General features: G+C 40.9%; 3 protein-coding genes across 4 annotated transcripts; 2 read left to right on the plus strand and 1 right to left on the minus strand.

Annotated features, from left to right (window-relative positions):
* Positions 1-2,222: 2,222 nt before the first annotated feature.
* Positions 2,223-14,313, plus strand: crlf1a (cytokine receptor-like factor 1a). 2 transcript variants are annotated; one of them, XM_028975275.1, is made up of 9 exons: positions 2,223-2,364; positions 2,480-2,710; positions 4,329-4,607; positions 5,546-5,675; positions 6,711-6,880; positions 8,289-8,446; positions 9,548-9,716; positions 11,886-12,071; positions 12,889-14,313. In XM_028975275.1, the coding sequence occupies exons 2-9, from the start codon at positions 2,653-2,655 to the stop codon at positions 12,903-12,905; spliced, it is 1,167 nt and encodes a 388-aa protein (XP_028831108.1). In that variant the 5' UTR covers positions 2,223-2,364; positions 2,480-2,652; the 3' UTR covers positions 12,906-14,313. The 2 variants fall into 2 exon arrangements, with proteins under 2 accessions (XP_028831108.1, XP_028831107.1); XM_028975274.1 differs by having other exon boundaries at positions 11,886-12,067.
* A 1,529-nt stretch (positions 14,314-15,842) lies between these two features.
* Positions 15,843-18,618, plus strand: odf3l2a (outer dense fiber of sperm tails 3-like 2a). Its single transcript, XM_028975280.1, has 4 exons — positions 15,843-15,903; positions 17,522-17,632; positions 17,749-17,862; positions 18,131-18,618. Exons 1-4 carry the CDS (start codon positions 15,849-15,851, stop codon positions 18,616-18,618), a joined length of 768 nt encoding a protein of 255 aa, XP_028831113.1. The 5' UTR covers positions 15,843-15,848.
* A 449-nt stretch (positions 18,619-19,067) lies between these two features.
* Positions 19,068-21,168, minus strand: ebi3 (Epstein-Barr virus induced 3). Its single transcript, XM_028975684.1, has 6 exons — positions 21,085-21,168; positions 20,641-20,869; positions 20,362-20,479; positions 19,675-19,847; positions 19,434-19,591; positions 19,068-19,217 (listed from the first exon to the last, which is right to left on the minus strand). Exons 1-6 carry the CDS (start codon positions 21,166-21,168, stop codon positions 19,068-19,070), a joined length of 912 nt encoding a protein of 303 aa, XP_028831517.1.
* Positions 21,169-23,233: the final 2,065 nt, after the last annotated feature.

Below are 23,233 nucleotides of genomic sequence, written 5' to 3' on the forward strand. Positions count from 1 at the left end.
CTGCGCACAAAAAAACAGGAAGCAGACACTGGGCACGATCAGGCAATCAGCGCCGAGACTTCAGAAGACAAAGAGCACAGAGTAACCATTTAGCCGGGAAGATGAGACGACTCCGCCGAGCCCCTTTTAGCCATTTCTTGTTTGATTGTAGATGCTCGCAACAACACATTGAATCCAGATGGGAGTCGGGGTGGAGGGGTTGGGAAGCCAGTTAACTACTGCAGGTCCTGCAGGAATATTGGCTACACGTTTGAGAAGTCCTGCCATCAGCGAGCGTATGCTTGATATACATCTGTCATGCATTATTGGCCAGAATGCCAAAGGTGCTTCGCCTGCTTGGGGAGCTATGCAGAGGGGGATCCTTTACAAATTACGTGATTTCTGCTCCGTGGAGTTTGTCCATTGGTTCCCAAATTCTCTGTGGATTGCTCATGTATTGAGACCTGTGGCAAAATCAAATATACTTAAAAAAGGCCGGGGAACGTCTTTCCTGGGAATTGTTTTTTAAGGTAGTGTGTTCTAACTGTATTGCTGAGGTCTGTTGTATGTCTCGTTGTTCAAAAAAGGAACCTTCTTGTATTTTTTATTCTTCACACAACTTGCGGTTATGATATTTCTCTCTTCTTTGTTTTTTTTTTTTTTGCCCTTTCTGGTGAAATAGCTCAACAGCCTTGTGTTCCTTGGCTTTTTGGAAACGGGCAGTCTGTTCTGTTGTTGTACAGGAGGAGTGATGGACATCTCCCAAGGTAATCATTCCTGACATTTTATCATATCAGTCTCAGGCCTATCTGCGAGGCTGGACAGAGAGTAAGCCATGCTTTTCACACGCTTCTCCCAGACTGAGCGCAGGCCTCTGTCTTAGGGAGCACCCCCCCTCCCAGGACCCCCATCCTTCCATGAAAACTTTATGGTTGGATAATCTGTTCCATATGGCAGCTCCTATACTCTAAATCACTGATTCCTGATAATCAATGTCTCAGTGTCTCATTAAGCATGACTTTCCTGTCGAAGGCGGGGCTGTTCCATAACTTATTGCTCGCCTTTTCCTCTGTGGCCTGGAAATATTACACTACCTGTCGATGTGACGGACATCCTGTAGTGCCCATGTTGGCTTGGAGGATCTTTTTCTATACATTGCCCTACTGACTATATATATATTTTTTTATGAATTATTCTCAGTGCTTCAGCTATCGAAGAGAATCAAAAGGACTGCTCCCAACACAACCTGTGACGACTAAATAAAGTATCCGATTGCATAAAGTCATAAGTATATGACAGACTTAATAATCTTTATCATTTTAATTATCGATTTAAAAACCAGACTGTAATAATCTACATGATAAAGAAATATGTATATATTCATCATCTAAGAATAAATTATTCACAGAATGTTTATTTAATACCAGTATCCAATAGTCGGACGATAAATTAATTAGACACGATGAAATCCAACAGATCGTTTTATGGTGGTAAAGCGGCTGTTTTCACCACGTAATAAATTGTTCGCCATTCCAGGCTGGTAAGGTGGCAAGAACGATGCTCTTTGTCTCGTCGGAACGTGATAACCGGGAAGCGGCGTGGCTCCACTCATCGCGTTTACGGGACTAACTCGCCACGAGAACAAGAGCGCGGTCTGTGCGGCCACCGCGATTCCGTGACCGCCGGCGACCAGACTGTCGCGGCTATTGTACCAACATTGACTTTTTCTGGGGGGGTGAAAATGAATCACTGTCCGGTCCTGCACTTTCGTCAAGAATTAGTCACGACAGTCACGGAGTCGTGGGGGTTGAGAAGGATCGAAGGATCGCACCCCACCCAAAGGCACGGTCCAAATATGGCGTTTCACTGTGCATTTCCGTCCTGAAATTTAACGACGAACGAGCGCAAATGACTACAAACCAAAAAGCAGGAGACACAATTATTCATTAATTAATCAGGCCGTTTAACACATTTTAAATGCGATGCCTTTATTGGAATTCATGTATAAAATATACTATTGTAATGAAGTACAATTTGTAATAATTTGTGTAGAAAAACGTTGATTAATTGACTTTCAATTATCGACGCGCGCGTTTTAAAAGCGTTGAAAGTGCGTTTTAATGAAACGCCGAGTTCCGCCCGCGTGCAGGTGAGCGGCGGCTCTGCGCGTCACCGCGCCGTCTGATGGGAGACGCGGGGGCGCGCATTCCTCCTCCCCGCGCTCCGGAACGCGCCCCGCGCTCGCCGAGGGAGCGAGAGAAGGAGAAGGACGGAGAGGAAGGAAGGAAGGAAGGAAAGAGGCAAAAATGACTGGCGAGTGTGTGGGAAGACAGGGGGAGGAGCCTCCGGAGTATAAACTTGAATGTGTTGTAGCTGCTCACCGTGGTAATCCCCGAGAAAAGTGGACGCGGCACCGAAACGCAGCGGCGCCCTCTTTGCTTTACCTGTAGTTACTATGGTGTGACTTTTTTTTTTTTTTCTTTTTTCTTCGGCCGCGCAGGAGCTCACCCAAGTCGCCCGGACGGGACAGCCCAAGCAAGGACAGACTTCCATCAGCGGTTCGTGGGATCCGTTTTCCCCGGGGTTAAATATTCACGCCGAGAGGAGGAGGAGGAGGAGGAGGAGGAGGGTATTCTCCCGCGGAGCCGAGAAGAGCGAAAAATCGCCTGAAACATGATCACGTTATTGTTTCTCATGCTGAACGCGCCCAGCGCGCTGTCCTCGGCCGCCCGTAAGTACCGGAGCTCCCGTGAGCGGCGTCCACGCCAGAGCCCGGCTCTGCGCCTTCCGCCGGGGTCGTGGGTGGGCAGGTGAGGGCAGGACGAGGGCAGAACTTAACTGTGTTCACCGCTTTCAGTTTTACAGCAAAAGCCGACCTTTCACTTTACCCAATTCATGCGCTATCACGTCCATGTACACGTGTAAAACAGGCGAAAAAAATTCAGATAATAGACAACTCTGCATGCAAAAATAATAATAAGTACAATTTCTTGTAAGCATAACGGGTCAAAGTTTGCCATTCGAATTGCGATTTAAACAACTGAATCTTAATTTTACAAACTCTCCAACAACTTTATATGTTACTGTTATGTTACTAATCTTCTGTTTACATGTTTTCATGTGGCCTGCCATGATGGATACGGGCACCTACAGAAACGTGCACAGTTTCCAAATTGTGTGCAAAGTAATGTGCAAAGTTTAAGTAATGCCCTTAAATATTCCTAAATATTGGTTTTGAATTTTTCACACACAGTTATTACTTATTACATGCATTCAACTAATAGATTAAAAGACACAATGACACTATAAGTAAAAAATAAAGAGCTTACATTAGTTTAACTAAACTTGAAACATCTGAAATAATGTACTGCATGTAATTCTATAAAATATATATTTTTAAAAGGCTCTTTTTTTGCCACAAGTTTTTCAGCCATGCTGTGAAAGCCAGCTTATTGGTTCCCGCCGGAGCACTACAACGGCGATGTAAACATTACTTGCCCCTTTCATGTACTGGTGCAGAATGACAGCTACACTGTCAGAAAAACAGGTTTGCATTTTTCTCGTCACAATGGCAGCCGGATAATCCCGGGCTTACTCTGAACCGCCTGTATATTTGCCTTGGTTTAGAGCACTGCCTCCTTGATCACAGGGCTTGCAGGCGTACCTCCTGAGAACTTCTAAAAACAAATGATATTTTACAGCCCATTTCCTATTCAGGCACCTAAAATAAATACAGATAATTGCCACTGTCATTAAAATGTTTAAGCAAAAAACCTTTTTTGAGTACGCTCCAAATGTTCCTCCCTCCGTCTGGAGCTTTTGGTGTGACACCGCCATTGTTAATGGTGATATAACTGTCATCCAGTGGCCAAGCATGACCTAGTCACGATGAAAAAGTGTACTGTGTATATAAAGTACACAGTTTAAGTAAAAATCCCATTACTTTAATCTCCTAGGTGTAGGACTTGCTGTAATTTTTCTGACTCCCTGCCCTAAGGAGTTTGCACTCTGTTTTACACATGCTAATGTTCCTTAAGTGAATTATTGCTCGCGCCTTTGCTTGTTTCATAAGGGAATTTTTTTTTAATTATTGGAAGCATTTGTTTTTGCACAGCTACAAGCAGTCGCTTCTCCAGATACTGCATATCTGTTAATACTGATGGAAGTTCTCTTGTTGATGGGTGTTTAGATGAGCCCATAATTCTGCTCAGATTTTGAGACTTGAATTTTCGAGAAAATGACTGTGAGCAAAACAAAAGAATTTTTCTGTCTTGCTTATAGTTTATTTTACAAGTTGTAGCTTACAACCGCCTCTCTTTTTTGGCATTTTGTATGTCTGAACCCTCCAGAGGTGGCAGCGATATACCCACAGGACCCAGCTCTGCTTATTGGCTCCAGCCTGACAGCCACCTGCTCAGTCAGCTCCGAGCTGGGCCTCCACGCCAACTCTCTCTTCTGGACACTAAATGGGAAGCGTCTCCCCAGCAGCTCCTACACCGTCCTCAGCCCCACGGTGCTCAGTGTCACCCTGGCCCAGCTGCCCGGTTCCCGCCAACGATCCGGAGACAACCTGGTGTGCCACAACAGCGGGGGCCACGTCCTGGCTGGATCCTGTCTCTATGTTGGCAGTAAGTTGCCAGAGACAGATAGAGGAAGGCATGGAGACAGGAGGACAATGTCAACTGAGCGTAGAGTAGAAGACCTCGCAGCATTTATAATTGACTCTCAGGGTCTGCCGAGCTCCAGTTGTTGCAGTATTTAAATTATTTTTTTTTTAAACAATGAACTCAGACTTATATAAGCCCCTTAAGCCTGTTCCACTGGCATGCTTTTAGCACCTGTGTGGTCCATTTTACCCTGTATGACCGTTCACTCCCCCCTGTCTCTCACTCTCTTTTGTCTGTCTGTCTTCCACGCTTCTTTTTGGCAGACGTAAACGACCAAGAAAAATGTGGTACATGTCAAGTATGGCAGAGGAGAGAAATGGAAAATTATCCCTGATTCCCATATAAGCACTGACATTACACACACATGTACTGTCAATGTGAGATAATGAGTGATAATGAGTAACCCAAATTTTGGAAGGCGCAGTATTAAAAAAAAAAAAAAAAAGGTGTCAACTTTTTCAAGACACAGTGAGCACCTCTGAAATGCTGTGTTCATCCAAGCTAAGCCCCATGTGAGACTTTGTCTGAAGTCCCGATGGCATGGTGCAGTCAGGGCATAATCGCACCCTGACACTTACAGCGCCTTGCTGCCTTTTGTTCTCAGTTGAATGGAATCTTGGCAAGGTTCCTGAAGTTAAACGAGGATGACAGCTGAAAACTCTCATCCGTTTGTTGAAAATGTTAAAGTCCTGCCATTATTCCCCCGAGCATGAGTGTTTCGTTGGCACTGCCATAGCAGGAATCGTCTCTGCCTTTCCCCTCGTTTCATTAGCCGGTGCTTAACAGCGCAGGATGAGGTGCTTTTACACTTGAAGGTGTGGAAAGGAGTTTTATTGTGTGTTTTACTGTTTGCCCGTCGTACGGAATACCCAATGTCCCTGTTTCCTTTCAATCTCAAGTGCCTCCAGAGAAACCAGTGAACCTGACCTGCTGGTCCAGGAACACAAAAGACCTGACGTGTAGATGGGCCCCAGGAGGACAGGGGGAGACCTTCATTAGGACCAGATACACTCTGAAGTATAAGCTAAGGTGAGTGCGTCACAACACAGACAATTTCCCCACATCCTTCTGCCTCGTGTTGTAACCTGTCATTTCCACCTGGGGATGGCCGTGACTGAAACCAGAGGAGAACACAGCTTTTCTGTGGTGTATTTACGAATGTCCAGACTTGTGTTCGGTGGTTTGTGGTTGTGTTGCAAAGTGGATGCTGTGTTTCCCTGTAGCCTTCGGCATGGGCAAAAGCTTTTAGCATGTGGAAACCTGGTAATGTGAGCGAACCCCCCCCCCCAAAAAAAAAAAAAAAAAAAACACATTTTAACAGTGATTTTTACAGTGGTAAATTAATCCAAGGTTGTCATTGTTGGCTGGATATTTTATATTGTCTCTTTTTAACCATTGAGGAATTTAAATAAATATAAGTGTTGTGCACAGATTTCAACTCATTAAATTGGCCTCTTGTTAAATTAGCCTGGAATAATAGCTTTTGGAGCCCACAAGGGGGCTGTTTACAGTTACTTTGGTCATCTGACAAGTCATTTGCATATTCACACAATGACTGTCTTAGTGTTGCCTTCTGATATGGTGCAAATCACATTTCAAGCACTATCCATACCATTTTGCATAAAATTACATATATAATGTATATGTATGTATGCATGTACCTTGATTTTTTTACATTTCAGAAGTTTTTCAATGTTTTTGAATTCCGTCTAGAACTTTTTCCATATTTCAACATGTTTACATTTTTTTATATATTTAGAAATCAAATTCAGTCACTTTACTCAAATGTATTGCTTGGTGGATTGCCTTATGTATGCTGCTAGTAATAACTTTGTTTTTAGTAGCATCATTCCGAAAGACAGAAGATGCTACACACAAGTTGCAAGCTACATTTTTTTGGTCCCAGCGTTGCATTGAGTTCTTGCATTTTCAGTAGGCCTGTGTGAAATGTCTCAGTGGGAGCTGAACCCTTACTCTTAGGATAGTTAGCTCTATGATTTACCAGCTGCAATACATAAATGTCTGTCTTGAATCCCCCCTCTGCTGTAATGTTGCGCTGTGCAGGTGGTACGGTAAGGAGAAGGAGTGCGATGACTACAGCACAGGCGAGCCGTACACATGCTACATCCCCCGAGACCTGGCCCTGTTCACACCCTACGAGATCTGGGTAGAGGCATCCAATCAGCTCGGCACAGCCACCTCCGAGGTCCTCAGCCTGGATATCTTAGACGTGGGTGCGTGGCTTGACCCTTAACCCGACTCCAGCTGCCTGGCCTGCTGTAGCACCAGAGCTATAGAGCAGGACGATTAACAGTGCCCCTGTCACTGTCTGTGTGGGTGGAGCTGTGACGAATTGCAACTGACCCACCCTTCCTTTTGAGTTCACTCTCCACCAACCCTGTTAACTTTCATCCACCCACCCACACACACAGATACAGGCGCACACACCTATCCAGTCCTTCACATAGGTTCACCTCATTCTTTCTTCTGCCAGAATGGAATTTGAAGTAATCCTAATGCCGAACGAAACCCTTCAGGCCACAATAATCGGGGGATTGTGACTGGAAAGAACTAGCAGAGCTCCATGAAAGCCATTTAGATTCCTCTTCTTATTATCCCTGGAACATTTGGCCAAGGCTTTCATCTTAAAACCAAATTAAATAGCTTATATAATGTAATAAAATGGAATTAGTCGCTGTAACAAGATAATGATGCAAACCTTTGGAAAAATATTTTTTGGACAAATCTGCCATATGGTTTTAACCCACCTTGTGGAGGTGGTATATAGAAACAAGGGCTAAAGGGGTGGAAAAACAGAGAGGAAGGTGGGTGCTGCTATGTATGCCAGAAGAATGACGCATTGACACACTCATCACACCGTAATGTGTCCTGTCTTCCTGGTTACAAGGCATTTTATTATTCCCTGAGGCTGGCAGAACTGATTGAACTTGTGTAAGTGGCATTTGATTGCTGATTATTATAGACTATGACTAGACTATTCCTGTTCATTTTCTTAACCTGATTGTTTTGTGGCAGGGGTTTTAGCGCTTGTTAGAAGAAGAAATGACCTGTGATTAATCATGCCTTTTGTGTTTTCCTGCCAAAGCTTTTAAACTTTGATAGATGCAGGTTCCAAAAATGTTCTTAATATATAAATATATATATATTTTTATAAGAATAAAATCTCATTAGTAGACTTGTAGTAAACCAGGGCTACAATATATAATTTTTGTTGGAGCAGCTTGACTCCATGAATTTGGCATTAAACCAGCCTTTTACAGTATATCAGAAATACAGTTTTGTCTTTATGATATGTATACCATTGGTTAATCTACAAAACTGGGTGAATAATTATACTGCAAATACTGCCTGTCCTTTAAAACATATTAAATAATACAAATATATATTTTAAAATTAATCTTTAGAGGCACTGTAGTGACTGTGTTAATATTTTTTGTTACATGTAATATGTAGTATTATGTACATGTAAGTTAGATGTAATTTATACCAACAGTGAGTTAATGCATTCATAATTTATGTAAAATGGATTCCAAGGAATAATCTGAGATGAGTTTTGAATTGGACTTTTCATGAATGAACAATGAAGAACTCACTGAGTTTGTTTTCACTAATCCCCTCCAGTGACCACCGATCCCCCAGCAGACGTTCTGGTCAGCCGTGTGGGAGACCTGGAGGACCAACTCAGTGTGCGCTGGGCCACCCCTCCTGCTCTCAAAGACTTTCTTTTCCAGGCCAAGTATCAAATTCGTTACAGACTGGAGGACAGCACAGAATGGAAGGTACTGGATTTTATTATAACTTCAGTCTCAACTAAAACAAATTCTGCAGAATTTTCTTAGCGCACTGGGAGTGTTTACTAATGTACCAATTCACAGAAATAAACAGACACAGACAAGAAAGGGCTGCCTTCTAGTTATCTGAATCTTAGAGATTCACGGGCCGGTGTTGTGATCATTTTGGGTCCATGTCCACCCAACCAAACAAGCAGGTCTGCACGGTAGTGAATACTCCCAACATGCTTCATCATGTAAAAATATTTGAAGTTAATCTGACATTTATTTGCCTATAAATGCCTATTATTATAGACTATTTGCATTAAGATGTTTTTAGTCAGCATGTCATGATTGTCCTCAATTATAGTTTGGGGCTATAAAAAGAAATTTATAATAGTTAAACCATTTTATCAGTAGCTGTATCAATCTAAAAAATACTTTTTTCCCCTTTATAGGCCTTCGGGAGCCTTTCATCCCTCTTAGCTGGGTTAGCCCTGATAGAAATGCTTATTCGTCCATTGTTTGCTTGTCCCGCTGCAATAGCAGTAATGTAAACAGTGTGTACATTTACTATAAGAGACCAGCATTGTTGAAGTGCAGGGAGAAAAATAATTACTGGAGATCCAGGTCCTATTATACAGCTTTCTGTGTTATTGAACATTCCTGAATTTCAATCTGGGTGATCGTGCGTCATTAACAGGGGGAAATTAGCGCTCAGATAAACAGTGAGCGCTGCTTTGGCTCACTCTGCACATCATTGTTGCTGTCTTCACAGATCCAATTACCTCTTCTGTAATAAGTAATAGATAACAGATTTACTCTTGGGGCATTGTAGAACGTGTGCTGTGTATGTGTGTATTCCTTGCCGACCATGTTGGCTTGTGTGGGGCGTATGTTAGATCCCCACCCTGGAGCAAAGACAAGTCACTGCCATTTTTAAACACTCGCACTGAACATGAGCATGTGTTAACTTGCTGCCTTGTTTAAGGTTAATTCCCCCATTTACCTGGGTGTTGAGTGCTTTGAAGTTTCCTGTGGCTGTCAGAACACAAGTGATATCCGTGTTAGAGGATTCATGCGGCGCGTTCCTGCTTGGTGTCTCCCCAGGTCGTAGATGATGTAGGCAACCAGACTTCATGCAGGCTGGCGGGTCTGAGGCCCGGCACAGTGTACTTTGTGCAGGTGCGGTGTAACCCGGTGGGAATTTTGGGATCCAGGAAGGCAGGAATTTGGAGCGACTGGAGCCATCCCACAGCAGCTTCCACTCCGCCTAGTGGTGAGTTTTTTTTTTTTTTGTTGTTTTTTTTTTTTAAACAGAGGAAAAGGTTTAAAAATGTGGTTTGGATGATGAAGTTTGATCTGGCCTTGAAAGAGATGTGAGTGTGATAGTATCAAAACACAAATGCAACATGAAAAGCATGCAAATAAAGCCAAGTAAAACTACAAAGCACTCAAACAAAAAGTCAAATGAAATAAAAGCATGAATGGAAACAGGCTGTTGAGGCATAATGGTAAAAAAACAACAAAGTAAAATCCATTTTGAACACGTGAGACTTAATCGATATGTGTAGCAAGTAGTCTGTGATTAATGCTGCAAGAAAATGGTTCCATTGTTTCTTCCCCGACCCTGTCAGCATTTTATTAGACACCCTGCCTCTGTGAATGTTTTCCAGTTTGATTGCCAGCTCGGGGTTGTTTTCTCTCTGCTTTTGTGCCTCATCCGTTTTTCCTTTTGCAGACAGGCCGCCTGTGTTTCCTTTTATATATATTTTTTTCTCACATTTATGTTTTTACTGTGTAATTGCCTTATGTCTGTTTGATCAACATATTTTCAATAATATATTTGTGGTTTGGTGTTGTTGTACTGCAGCTTTACGGTTCTGCTTGCTACTAGACCCAAGCCAGCAGGCTAAACATTAATACTGCTTAGATGTGTATTGGCCATTCAGAACCACTGTGTATTGTATTTAGACGTTTGGTTCTCAGACTGTGATATGCATACCACGGCTGTTGCCCTTCGGTTGTGCTCCATACAGGATTATAGTTAACATCGTTGTGTGTTTAAATGCAGCGTTATGCAGTTGTTATTATTAATATCCTTATTTGTAGTACAGTTAAGGTAATGACTCACTGTGTGCAGCAGCATTGGCAGTGGATGACAATAATAAATAGTTGAAGAGCTAACTATTTTTGGAGGGACACTCTAGAAACGTTTGAGAACCACTAATAAACTAAATCATGATTTTAAATATTTATATACTAAAAAGCATACTGAATGGTTACAGTGTGAAAGCATCATTCAAATTGTCTGCCTGATTATGTGTAGATCTCCCTCATATAGCTAAAACAGTTTTAAAAGGCATCCTGTGCCACAAAGATTTTGGCTCCAGATCCTTTAAGTCCTAGACATTGTGAGGTGTGACCTCCATCAATCAGACTTGTTTTTCCAGCACACTCACAGATGCTCAACTGAATTGCAATCTGGGGAATTTGGAGTCTAAGTCGACCCTTTGAACCTCCTCAAACCATTACTGAACTATTTTGCAGTGGGGCAGGACACATTATCCTGCTGAAAGAGACCCCTGACATCAGGAATCATCATCACACAAGCTTGCCTTTATCCAGTAGTGCATGCTGCTGCCATCTCTTCCACAGCTACAGAACACACACACACTCTGGGCGGCCACACAATGTAAAATAAAGTGTGCCTCATCAGACCCTCTTCCATTGCCCTGTTGGTTAGTTCTGATAGCCCTTGTAGGCACTTTTGGGAGAATTTTTACCCTTGTAAAAGTACACCCATTTTAAATTGTGATTAATTGGTGGTTATAACAGAAATTATTAGATTTTTTTTAACCCATAAATGTGCTTCCATAAAAAGTGAATAATTGGAAAATGAATCATTTGTTTTGCGAGGATTTTGGTCACAAACCTTTATATTCTACTGAATAATTACATTTGCAAAATTGCAAAATCAAATGTAACTGACTTGTAAGAAAAGAACGGAAACGTGTTTTGAGTCAGTATGAAGGATTTGTAGCACACTTTCTATCATCTTAAATACCCAGTATGTGTCAGCCCATAATAAAATTCATATTGCTAAATCCAACAGAATCTCATTCGCAGCACATGAAACACATTACCCAAGTCTGACACATCGCAAATTAGTTGTGTTGCCAAAAAGCAACAAGGCATCTTGGAATACATTTTTTTCCCAAAGATTTTCCTTTAAAAAGATTCAGATTAAGTCTTCTTGCAGCAGTTCACATCTGGAAACGGTACACGTGGTATTTATTTAAAGAGGCCAGGATTTATTTTTATCCAACTTTGTGTTTTGTATACAATGTAAACTGTGGCCGCACATGCAAGATATGCATAATGTGTAATCCCTTGTCTCTCCGGGCGCGTGCTTAAAGGTTGTTTTCCTCTCCTCTCCACACCCCAGAGCGACTTCTGACTGGCTCATGTGAGTCGAAGCCGGGGCAGCAGAACTCCACACTGAGGCGAGACCTGAAGCAGTTCTTTGGCTGGGTACGGAAACACGCTTATGGCTGCAGTGGCATGTCCATCAAACTTTACGACCAGTGGCGTGTCTGGCTGCAGAAATCCCAAAAAACACGCAACCAGGTAGGTAAGGAGCATTTCATTTCATGGCCCTTCATATCACCTGAGTTTCGTATCTTTTTCCTTTTTAAATAAACATACCCTTTTTTCAAATAATATAACTTTTTGGTTTTGTTTTATTCATTCATGAAGATCCTAAATTCCAGGATGGGTAGGTCGTTTCACGAAAATAATGAGACTTTCCATCAAGTCACAGAGCTCAGGCACTTTGGCATACGCATGTAAATATAGCCAGCAGACCATCTATTCCTTTTAAGTTCCCTCTTTGTGATGTGGTCTCTTTATTCTGTGTAATAACATGTTCCAAATGGCAAGCAAAAGAGGAGCAGAGTTTAGAGCCAAACCTTTTGTCAACCTATCTTTGGATTGTTAATTCTCTCATACGACAAGAACTTGCTGCAAATTGGGGTGAACTTCAGTCACATTCCTTTAGGGCATCTCAGCTGAATGCCAATGCTAGTTAGTGGCTAAACAAATTGAATTAATCCACCCTTTTAATGCACGGGTGAACTGCTGCAGTACCGGAGGGCCGGACTTCTTTACAGTGCAGTGTTTCCTCTGCTCTGACAAATCTGATTCAACTGATCAGATAATTATCAGAAACCTTTGGGAGGGGGATGTTGGAATTGTAGGAAAATGTCTGCCTTAGGGCATAATTCATTCTGGCTATTTATCTGTCTTTACAATTTGACAGGTTGGCCTGGAGGTGCATATATTCAGTGTACATATCCTATAATCACAGATCCATTATTTTTATTGCTCTGTCAATCATTTTATCACCGTACGCTAATTTACCTGATCTTTACAATCTTCTCTTGTTCTAGGTTCTTCAAGGCGATAAATCCTAGCAGCAGGTCTTCTTATGCCAAAAAAAAGGACAATGAACCTTAGTGTGAAAGGAGTAACATTTTGCAGGACTGCTGGACTGCTGTTAGGCTCCTGCCAGGAAAGTCCCATCAAGGATAGAATCTGAGAGTGTTTTTCTCACAGCAGACATTAAGAGGGGATCCACTCTCCAGTGACATGCAGAAATAGTGTAACCTGTTTATAAAGTGCCTTTCACTATAGAACCAAGCAAAAAACCCTTTTTCCTGCCACGGTGACGTTAGCAGAGCAGTTGTGGAATACGCCTTGTTAGGGTACCGGGACAGCAGACGCTGGATTTGCACATTGATTTGGACAAATGAAACACAAACAGTGGTGTGTCTGCGGTCTGCATTTATTTCTGCAATGATTTTTATAGCCATTTCCCAATTTTATTAGCTGACCTACATGATGTCTTTAGGAATAGATTTTTTATAGAAAGTAAGAGATTACAGTCAAATGGTGCGTTATTCATACTGTAGGTCAACTGGAAAAAAAAAAAACATATTTTCTGACCATTATGTTCTGCCAACCAAATGCCTTAGAACTGTTGCAGTATTAAACTTGTCTTAATGCCAAGCAAGGGAGTTTACATATCATAGTGAAAAAGTATACCTCATACAGCTCCTTCCTCTGTTTATGTATTTGGGTTCTAATTTCTAAAAATACACTAACACTACACTGTTTAAAACTAGGTTCATCTGCATTGATTCTGTGGGAAGACACTTTCAGGGCTGCTAGTTAGAATACATGGTTCTGTGTAAAAAATAATATATAATGAATCTCATTTGGTGTCATGTAGAGCTTTTTGCTGTAAGGTTCTACTGTGCAAACAATGGGCTGTCAGACTCTGAAATTGATAAAAAAAAAAAAAAAACTTAAAAAAAAAACATTTTAACTGCAACCACTTCATTTTATTATTGTAATGTTTTTTCTTTTATTTATGGGTATGTTATTTAAGTCAATGTCATTTAAAGAATGGTTCGTTGTTATCAGTGTTCCAAACATAGAATGTAGAACCCTGACCCAATACCAGTTCTTCAGTCTTTAGGATAATATCATTTATACGTGAAACCTAGGAGAGGGGGGTGGACACTCAACTTGTGAATGGATGCCCTTGTTCTTACCACTTCACTGTTTGGGATCTTATCTTTCTGAAGCTGGACTCCAAAGTATAATGGCTTTTGTAGCAACAAACAGTGTGAATAATTATGTTTACGTTTGGGTACGTTTTATTGCTTTTTTATTGAATTGTATCTACATATTTAAAATGTTTAAAGATATGTTTTTTTGTCTAAGTTATGTATAGGTAGTTATATTATTATTGACTGAAATGTTTAAACTTTAATATTGTTTATAAAACCACTTGTTAAGACAGCTTGAAATCATTTGTAATCATTCAAGTTCAGATACTTTGCACTCATATGTACACATATTCTGGAGTAATCATAAGAAAAACAGCAGCTTAAGGCAGATGTAACACAAGCATATTACAACCTTCCACAGGGGAGAGGTTGAATATTTGTGTGTGTGCACTGTTGCTGCGAGGGATTTCCTATGTATCAGGCCCACTTTCCACGGTCAGTAATTCACGCCTCGCAACGCTGTGACATGTTGGGGAAGCAGAGGATGGAAGCACTGTTACAGGGGTTGTTTCCTTTCACAGCATGCCAGACGTGACATGACATGAAATGACATGACGTGCAAGATTGCATTCCATGCTCCTTTTTCGCTCCAGATTCCCACACAGAGTCATTTGCAATCCCCGGTAGGTCTGCCAGCCTGCATATTCAGACCATTATCAGGTACAGCTTTGGTATTTTATTTAGGCGTCATGACAACCTGGAAAGTTCTGTGGTGCCTCTAACCGGCAGTGAACCCAGGGTCAGATTTTTTTTTGCAGGCCCTTGTATATAACCCACAAGGTCCAGAGTCAGAACAGATTAATATTTAATGTGTGTTTGCTGGACAGGGCTGTAGTCTCTGTTTACAGTTCCCTTGCCGACTCTATGGCAACTTCCTGTGTTTGCTGCTCTGATGTTTAGACTGCTAATGGACCCATGATAGTGAGAACTTTTCTCCCAATCTAGATTTCAGTGGTGGTCTCTTGAGGTGGCCACAATGACCTTTTCATATATAAATAGTTATTTCATCAGATCAGATTGAGGCACTGTAGCAGTTAAACGTGTGCAAAGTGGCTTACATGTAATTTACTTCTCATTTACAGCTCAGCCATTTACATATTTAGTGGAAGGAATAATTCATGTCATCCCAGACTTTTAAAAGAAACCCAATAGGCCGGAGGCTGTGCAGGGGTTCCGTAATGCAACTCCAAAGGTTGCAGCAGTGACTGAGAGATTGAAAATGATAAGTGTAATGAATGATGCGATCATAGTGGGAGGGAAGGGTATGTTTTAAGGATTAGTTAACAGGTGGCATTACATGTGAATTTAGCCTTAGATCCAAACAACACATCTGTCTGTGTATGCCTGTAAGGCTACACTGCGCTTGTCAAAGCAAATTGTCAAAATAGACAATTATATTTAAATAAGCATTTTAATGTTAAATAATTATTCTGAATTGTTTTTCTTCTGATCATTGTACAGTGAAGGGATGGGAATTCCTGGAATCTGTGAAGCATTACATATTTTTTCATGAAGAGTGTTTAATGACTTGACATTATGTAATTATTTTAATTATATAGCAAGCCATGACCGATCTGAAGTGTTGGCCAACAAGTTTAGTGTTAAGTCAAATATGTCCCTTGTTCAAATAGGGATAAGGTTTCCTCGGCCTGTAACTGTCATGCATAATTCAGATCGGATAGAGGCTCCTTCAGTCAATGTCATCAATGTTTCTGGACACTACTGGAGCCGTGGTTAGACTCTCCTTCATCTCCCTGTAACACATAGCAGGTTGGATGCCCATGGAAGAGGTAGCTAAGAGGAGACCGATAATTGCAGGCAGAGAGCGAGGTATGCTTCTCAGCTTTATGCTCTTCTCGGGTTCAGCTTTTTTTTTCCTGTGTGGCATAAAACTGTTTTAGCTCATTTAGATGTAAATTACTTTGTTTAATGTAATCCCATGTATAATTTCTAGATGTTGCTGATGACCTTTCTATGACATTTCCGTATTCTTTTTTAGACTGAAATGTAGTGCATGGGAACAGTTTGCAGAGGCAGTTAATAGAATAGTTCAACTCCACATGCAGATTTTGTCAGGAACATCCTTACATGACCCTCAGCATGGTAGGGTTAAGGAATACATAACATTGTCAGTGGCCCTTCCAAGTGATCAGAGCATCCGGTGGTCTTCCATTTCCTCATAGAGCCACAGAAATGTATGTAACCCATGTTTTATTAATTCCTTCTAATTAGATTAATGGTATATGTATGCTATCTATGTTACAAGGAAGGCAAAACAGTTGGAAACATGACTGCATCCAGTAGTGAGAACAATGGTGCATTCAGGCTATCGAATCCACGGCGGCTATTGAGAGGACTGCCCTTGGATGTTGCCATGGCTGGTGTCAAGTGAACCTGTAGTGTAGGGGGCCACACAACCCCTTGCAGAGATAGCTTTCTCGACCTAGAAGCTTAAAACATTGTTTGGAAAGAAGAGAGCTCTTGGCATTTCCGAAATACAAAGAAACACTTGGTTTAAGTCTGACTAGGGTAAAGTAGCAGACACACACTTCTACAACTCCTGCATGAGACACATTGAAGAATGACCATGGTCAGCTGCTGGACCCAATACTGCCAGGTAAAAAGTCCTGATGATTAGATAGGGCGACATAACATTAGGTAGTATTAGGCCTCAAGGTGACCTGAACCTACTCAGTGCCCAAGTGCATTCACTGACTGAAAGTGTGTGTGTTTCACTTAGCAACCTGGCAGATTTTCAATTGCCATAACACGGTGGTTCAGTGGAGGTGCCATACATATGCCTTCTAATACACGGACAGAACCCAACATGGGATTCTCATAGAGCCCAAAGACTCTCTGTCTGTGGAAGTATAGTTTGTGATTCCTGAATTTATAGTGACTCAAAGAGGGAGTAGGTAGGTGCCAACATTATTTCAACTTACCATGCCAACTTATTTATGCCAGCATTTATACTATTAAACTACTACTAACTGTTTAAGCAAGTATTACACCAACTAATTACATGTAATTAATTACATTAATTACACCAATGAATATGAAAACCACAAATATTGACTTACAATGCCATTTGTCATTTATAGTAACATTTACAATATTTGTAACATTTGTTATTAATTAATTTATTTTGGTAATGGAGAAGTTGCTTGTTTAGTCCAGTAGATACACCTTTTAATGGGAGATATGTATTAGACTGCAAGCGAAATGGTTAAGCACATAGATCTAAGTGACAAATTGTGAATAGAGGATCTTCAGAGAGAGATGTTCCTGGTATGCAGTGGTTAGTATATTGCACATATTGCACATGCCTCTCTGATGGAAGAGATTATTTTGCAACAATTATAGAAAACCTGAATTGTGGACATTTCAGACAGTTCAGGTGATTTTACTGTTGTGGCTGATCAATACTTTTACTTTCCTGTTTTATCAGGGCCAGGACCTGGACGCTATGGTCTTCCTCCTACAATTGGCTTCATTGGCCATGACTACACTAAACCCAGCAGTCCGGCCTATTCTTTCCACAGTCGAATGAGCAGCAACAGTGAGTGATGTGACTTCTAAGAGTGACATTTTAAACATTTTTTAAACAAGAGTTTGAACAGTCTTCTAGCATGTAATGAACATAATGGATATGTATATTAATTAATGTTTGTGCAGTGGTGTCTGTGGACTCCAGCCCTGGTCCTCAGTATCACGTTGATGCGAAAATGACCCGCTTTGGCCGAGATGGGACTCCCTCTTTTTCCATGCAGGGCCGAGCAAAGCGTGGTGGTGAGAATTTATTCACTCTCAATTTATGTCATTTTCAAAACCTCAGGTGCAATTCAGCAATTATTTTATTGTAATGACAACCATGTCACTGAAATGTCTAAAAACCATTGATTTCCACATGCAGTAAGTCTGTGCGATCACACAGTAGATGAGAAACCCAAGTGGAACTGTGGGCCATGAGTGGAACCTAAATTAATCTCTTCTTCATTATTATTGTCCAGTTGGTATTTCAGATTCTGAACCTAATTAGATGTTCTTGCCATTCAAGGTGAAATGTTCCAGACTCCTGGTCCAGGAGCATACAGCCCAGAGAAAGCACCACCTCTAAATTTGCACAGGAGGCCACCATCATACACAATTGGGTCCCGCACACGCTACCGAGCTATAGACACTGTGCCCGCGCCGAATAAATACACCCTGCCTGCCCTCATGGGCTCTCATGTGCCTAACATACCCGGCAGTGTCAGCTACTCTGTGTCCGGCCGCTGGAAGGTGGGGGGGCCAGCTGAAGACCTTGCCATGACACCAGGACCTGGCAAGTACAACAGCACAGACCCCAGTGTTTACCTGTATAGACAGCCATCTTTCTCCATGCAGAGTCGCCATACCATCCCATCTGACGCAACCCGTAAACCCGGCCCGGGCACTCACAGTCCTGAAAAGGTGGTTGCCCATCTTCCACGACCTCCATCTTATTCTCTGGGCATAAGGCACTCAGAGTTTGTCACGCCATTGGTTATTGATGTTTTGGATTGAAATACTGATATTCAAGTCTTTTAGCTCTGTCCTATACATTTAAAATAAATGTAATCTTTTTACAGAAAAATGTTTCAGTGTACAGTATTGTATGTTTTGTTATAATGTTTCATTTACAAATAACATTGTAGTTGCTGCTAATGCTGCTCAGTTGCCATTATTATCAGATTGACGTTTCTGTTCATCCATTATAGGGATTTATCAAATCTCTTAGGTGCATGATTTCAGCTTTCTCTGGGGATTTTCTATTTATTTATTTATAAATAAACAAATCTTTGAATTGATGGCCGGATTTGTTTAATGTACACATTTTATTTTAAGGGAAACAATTTTAAGGTCATTTCATTTAACAGAAGTACGGAGGCCAGTGGGAAAACAAAGAACTACAGAGGTTTGAGCATGATTTCACAAAAGGCAAACACAATGGAATACACCCTGACAAATCTGTGTCAGGAAGATGGCACAGCCAAACTGACAGGATCACTCCATTCGCTTCTGCTGCCCTGATCCAGCAAATCCTCAGCAGACACCTGAATCTTGTAAGTACGCCCACTCCTGAGCCCAGTAATTGTGATCCGGGGCAGTTCATATGGACCCAGCTGAACGACACACAGTCAGAATCACTGGTGATTCAGTGCCAGAGATCAAAGCAACAGTACAGTCTCACACAATTTACTACAGTGATAATAACACAGATGAATCACATGTGTACTTGCATCTTTACAATGTGCATGAAAGGATATTTGAGCCTAATTAATTTAGGTGACCTCTCTGCTCTGTGTTTTCTAATTTTACTTAACGTGACTTACTACAACTGTGTGGTCTGTCTGTTGTTGGTCCCAGTAATATCTCACTGTATATTTCAGGGGAAAGTGGACAGTGTCTGGCCAGGACGGTGGAGGAGTCCACTCCACGGTTGCCCTCTTTGCAGAGCTGGCAGTTATTGTCAAATTCACTGGAGGGTCTGGCTTCACTGTAGAGTAGAAATCAGAAAGAATGGCTGGATTAGGATTCGCTTAAATTAGGTTAAACTAATATGTTATTGCAGCATCTCACCAATATCCTCCAGGATAAATTGCATGAATCCTGTTGCAGTGCCGAGTGCATTGATGGCAGTGATATTTAAAATGTGTGGCTGCAATGTGAAAAGCTGCAGTTTGCTCATCTCACACAAACTGTCTGAGCCCATCACACTTATACATGGATAGGTCTTCTGGGTTTGTCCATCTCTGATACAGAAAAGTAAATGTATTACACACAGCTACAACGTTTAAAATTAACAATGTCTTCAGTAAGTGGTGTTTTTAGCACCAGGTGGTAGAAACCTACACAAGACCACAATGTCACAGGTTCAAGCCCAACCTAACCTGATTGTAAGCCTCTTTGGATAATAAATGCCATAAATATAAATGTAAAGAAACATAAAATAAAGTAATACAATAAAGACTATAGACATGCACTGGTGGCAATGGAAGCATAACCGTAATCAGAAGGTTGCAAAGGCCTCTTTTTTTGTGTGCACTGTGCTGCAGTGCATCACAATGACAGTCACTTCACTTTCACCTCTCTATCAAATCATCCATCTTCATACTTCACTGATTGCACTGAACATAATCTCTGTATGCTCTGAGTTGCCTTGTTTGACCCAAACGCATATACTATGTCTTAAAACAGAAGAGAAGCAGCTCTGATGTCTTCCAGGGTTTCTGAGCATATATGGATGGATGGATGTTTGATATTCACCTGTAAGTGACCAAATATTGTGTAGGCAGTAGGGTGTCTGGTTTCTGAACCCAAGAACAGAAGGCCTTTTGAGGGTAACTTGGAGCCCAGCAGTGCACCACTGGGGGAGAAGGGGCATCTACATATGAAAAGGAGCAATTCAGTACCTCAAAAAGTCTAGTATAAATCCAGACTTTTCCATCTTATTTCTCAAAGCCCATTGGATGATACAAAACAAAGAGGGTGCAAAGATAAAAAAAAATCTGAGGAAGATATATAGGAACATTAAGGAGAACGCACAACCAGGGTGTAGTGATATCTGATCACTGATGTCACCATTGAGGCCATGGCAGGTATAGACCCCAGTATCCTCCAGACTGACATTACGCAGGTGAAGCACAGGTCCTGTGGTAAGTGCAGACCTATTCACTCTCCACTCCAGTTCTTCTCCACCAAAGCATGGTATGTTCACCTCTGAGCCCACAGCCACATACAGATCTGAGGGATCAGAGGCCGATTTGTTCATGTGCTGTATTCAGGATCAATATTAGCAATAAATTAACCTGGTTTGGGATTTCTATGTCAGATGCATTCATTATAAATGCCTGATCCTATGAGATCATAACAAAACATTTAAGTGCTGATCCCAGATCATAAAAATATGAATTAATGGATGAATGAATGAATGAATGAATGAATGAATGAATGAAAGAAAGAAATGGGATTCTGTATCTTACCTCTGACAGGCTGAGCTGAAGTGTCCTGACCAAACACTCCAGCAATGGTTAAAAGAATCCCAAAGAAGATCCCGTAGCACTGTTTGCTCATGTTGGCATGCCTAGCAAATAACAACAAAAAATGCTGACATGCATTGGTACCTTACTGCTACACATTCACATAAAGGCATTTGTTGCATAATGTTGTTAAACTTTAATTAGGGAATAAATCTAAAATAAATATAATTTGTCAATGAGTGCATCTTTAACCTGTTCAATGATTCAATACAATCTAACATTATAATGCTGAGTAACATTCATACACATGACTCTCATGAAATGTAATGTCCAGGGTTCATTTGTTAAATTCTTGCATTACTGAATCTGAACACTTACCCCTCTGCAATATCTTTAGCCTACTGTATCCGTCTGGTCAGTGTTTGCTGATCTTCATGGGAAACAGCCTTACTGGTTACTCTGAAGTTACACAACTAATGCTACTGGACTTAAAATCAATGCATAGGGGCGAATTTTACATTTTAAAGGTGACCACTATGGATCTGAAATCCATACATGTTTTAAGTTCAACATGTATACTTCATTATAACTATTTTATTCAAATTCCGAAAAATCTAGCCCTGTGATCTAACCCTAAAATAAAGCACAGTGTGAGGACATTTTAAAAACTAAATTGTATAAAAACGATTGTAACGATTTAACACTTTGCAAAGTTGCACTAAACTTCTAACGTTCTTCTGCTGTTCTTCAACTTTGGGGACACTTGTGAGGAAATGTTCTTTTCTTTTCTGGTTAAAAAGGCCTTGAAGTCTTTCCACAGTTTGCATCCTCTACAGGGTCCAACAAAATGGAGAAGAGTGCAAGGGTGAAACTTGTAAAAAAAAAAAATCATAAAATTTTGGAAGATGAAAGAGTACTGCACCATCAAAAAAATGTCCTGCTGTTAACCTCACAGTGAATATGAGCAGGCCAAGAGTGGGTTCTTAAAGAAGTCTCTGAAGTTTTTAATTCAGTCTGGATCTCAATTCTGGCATTCATAGCCGATTCTACATTCTCAGTAAGGTGATGTAATGATGGGGATGGTTCATCACAATTTTGTTAGTCAGGCGAACAGAGCATACAAACCACTTGACTGTTAGTTATTTGCACATATTGATTTCATAACTCATAATCACAAACAACCCTCAGATTCTATTACGTAAACAAGCAAATGTACAATACAACGTGAAAATGTAATATACAGTAACAATCAAATAACAATTATTCACAAATTGAGTTCATAATATTATAATACTATTATATTTAAATTATTAATATAGTAATAATATCATAAGTTTAAAAAACACAAAGAAACAAACAACAACAAAAAACCCATTCTTGTGAATGCAACTATATTTCCCACAGAACTGACTGTCCATTTGATAAAAAGACCATTGACCGTCGTTCCCAGCTTCATATTTGTTGCCCTCTAGCGGCTGACGCTGGTCACGGCACGACTCTCCCTTTGACCCGGTGTACTTTTGTATTGTAAGCATGGAAAAGTAACAGCATTGAACGATCATAAATCCGAGGATAAAACCAGATGAATTGCATGTAGCATGCGTCTTCAGCGTTCAGCAACTTATTTGCTCTTGTTGCGATATTTGTGCACTTGCAAAGGCCTTACTATCAAAACCATATCTAAAATACACAGTATTCGAGGTTATATTTTTGTTTTGTGTTTTTCTTTTTTTATAAAAAATAGATTTTGTATTTCTACCGGTGTTGTAAAAGATGTAGTATGCAAATAATTCCTAAATCTATTCTGACAGTAGAAAAATCGATATATTTGTAAATTGTTTAAACCACAGGCTTATGACGTCATTCAACGCGCGAGCGCGCGCACTTTCCCGTACTTGAAGTGCACTTTATTGTTCGACTTCATGGTGGCAATATGCAGCATTTTCTGTAAGTACCTGAATATCTGATCTCTAACGGGGAGGATGAATAGAATATAGGTGCTACGCTGACTGCCTCGTGATGGCTGACTAAAATCTTTATTTAGGCTTTATTGTATCACATTATAGCGGTTTGGGCTGAATATCGTCCTAGGTTCTTTCCATTACAAAAGGAAGATCGAATCAAGCCTTATTTTTCAATCATAATAGTGTCACGGATTC

This window comes from Denticeps clupeoides, chromosome 4 (genome assembly GCF_900700375.1).
Source record: "Denticeps clupeoides chromosome 4, fDenClu1.1, whole genome shotgun sequence".
Classification (NCBI taxonomy): domain Eukaryota; kingdom Metazoa; phylum Chordata; class Actinopteri; order Clupeiformes; family Denticipitidae; genus Denticeps; species Denticeps clupeoides.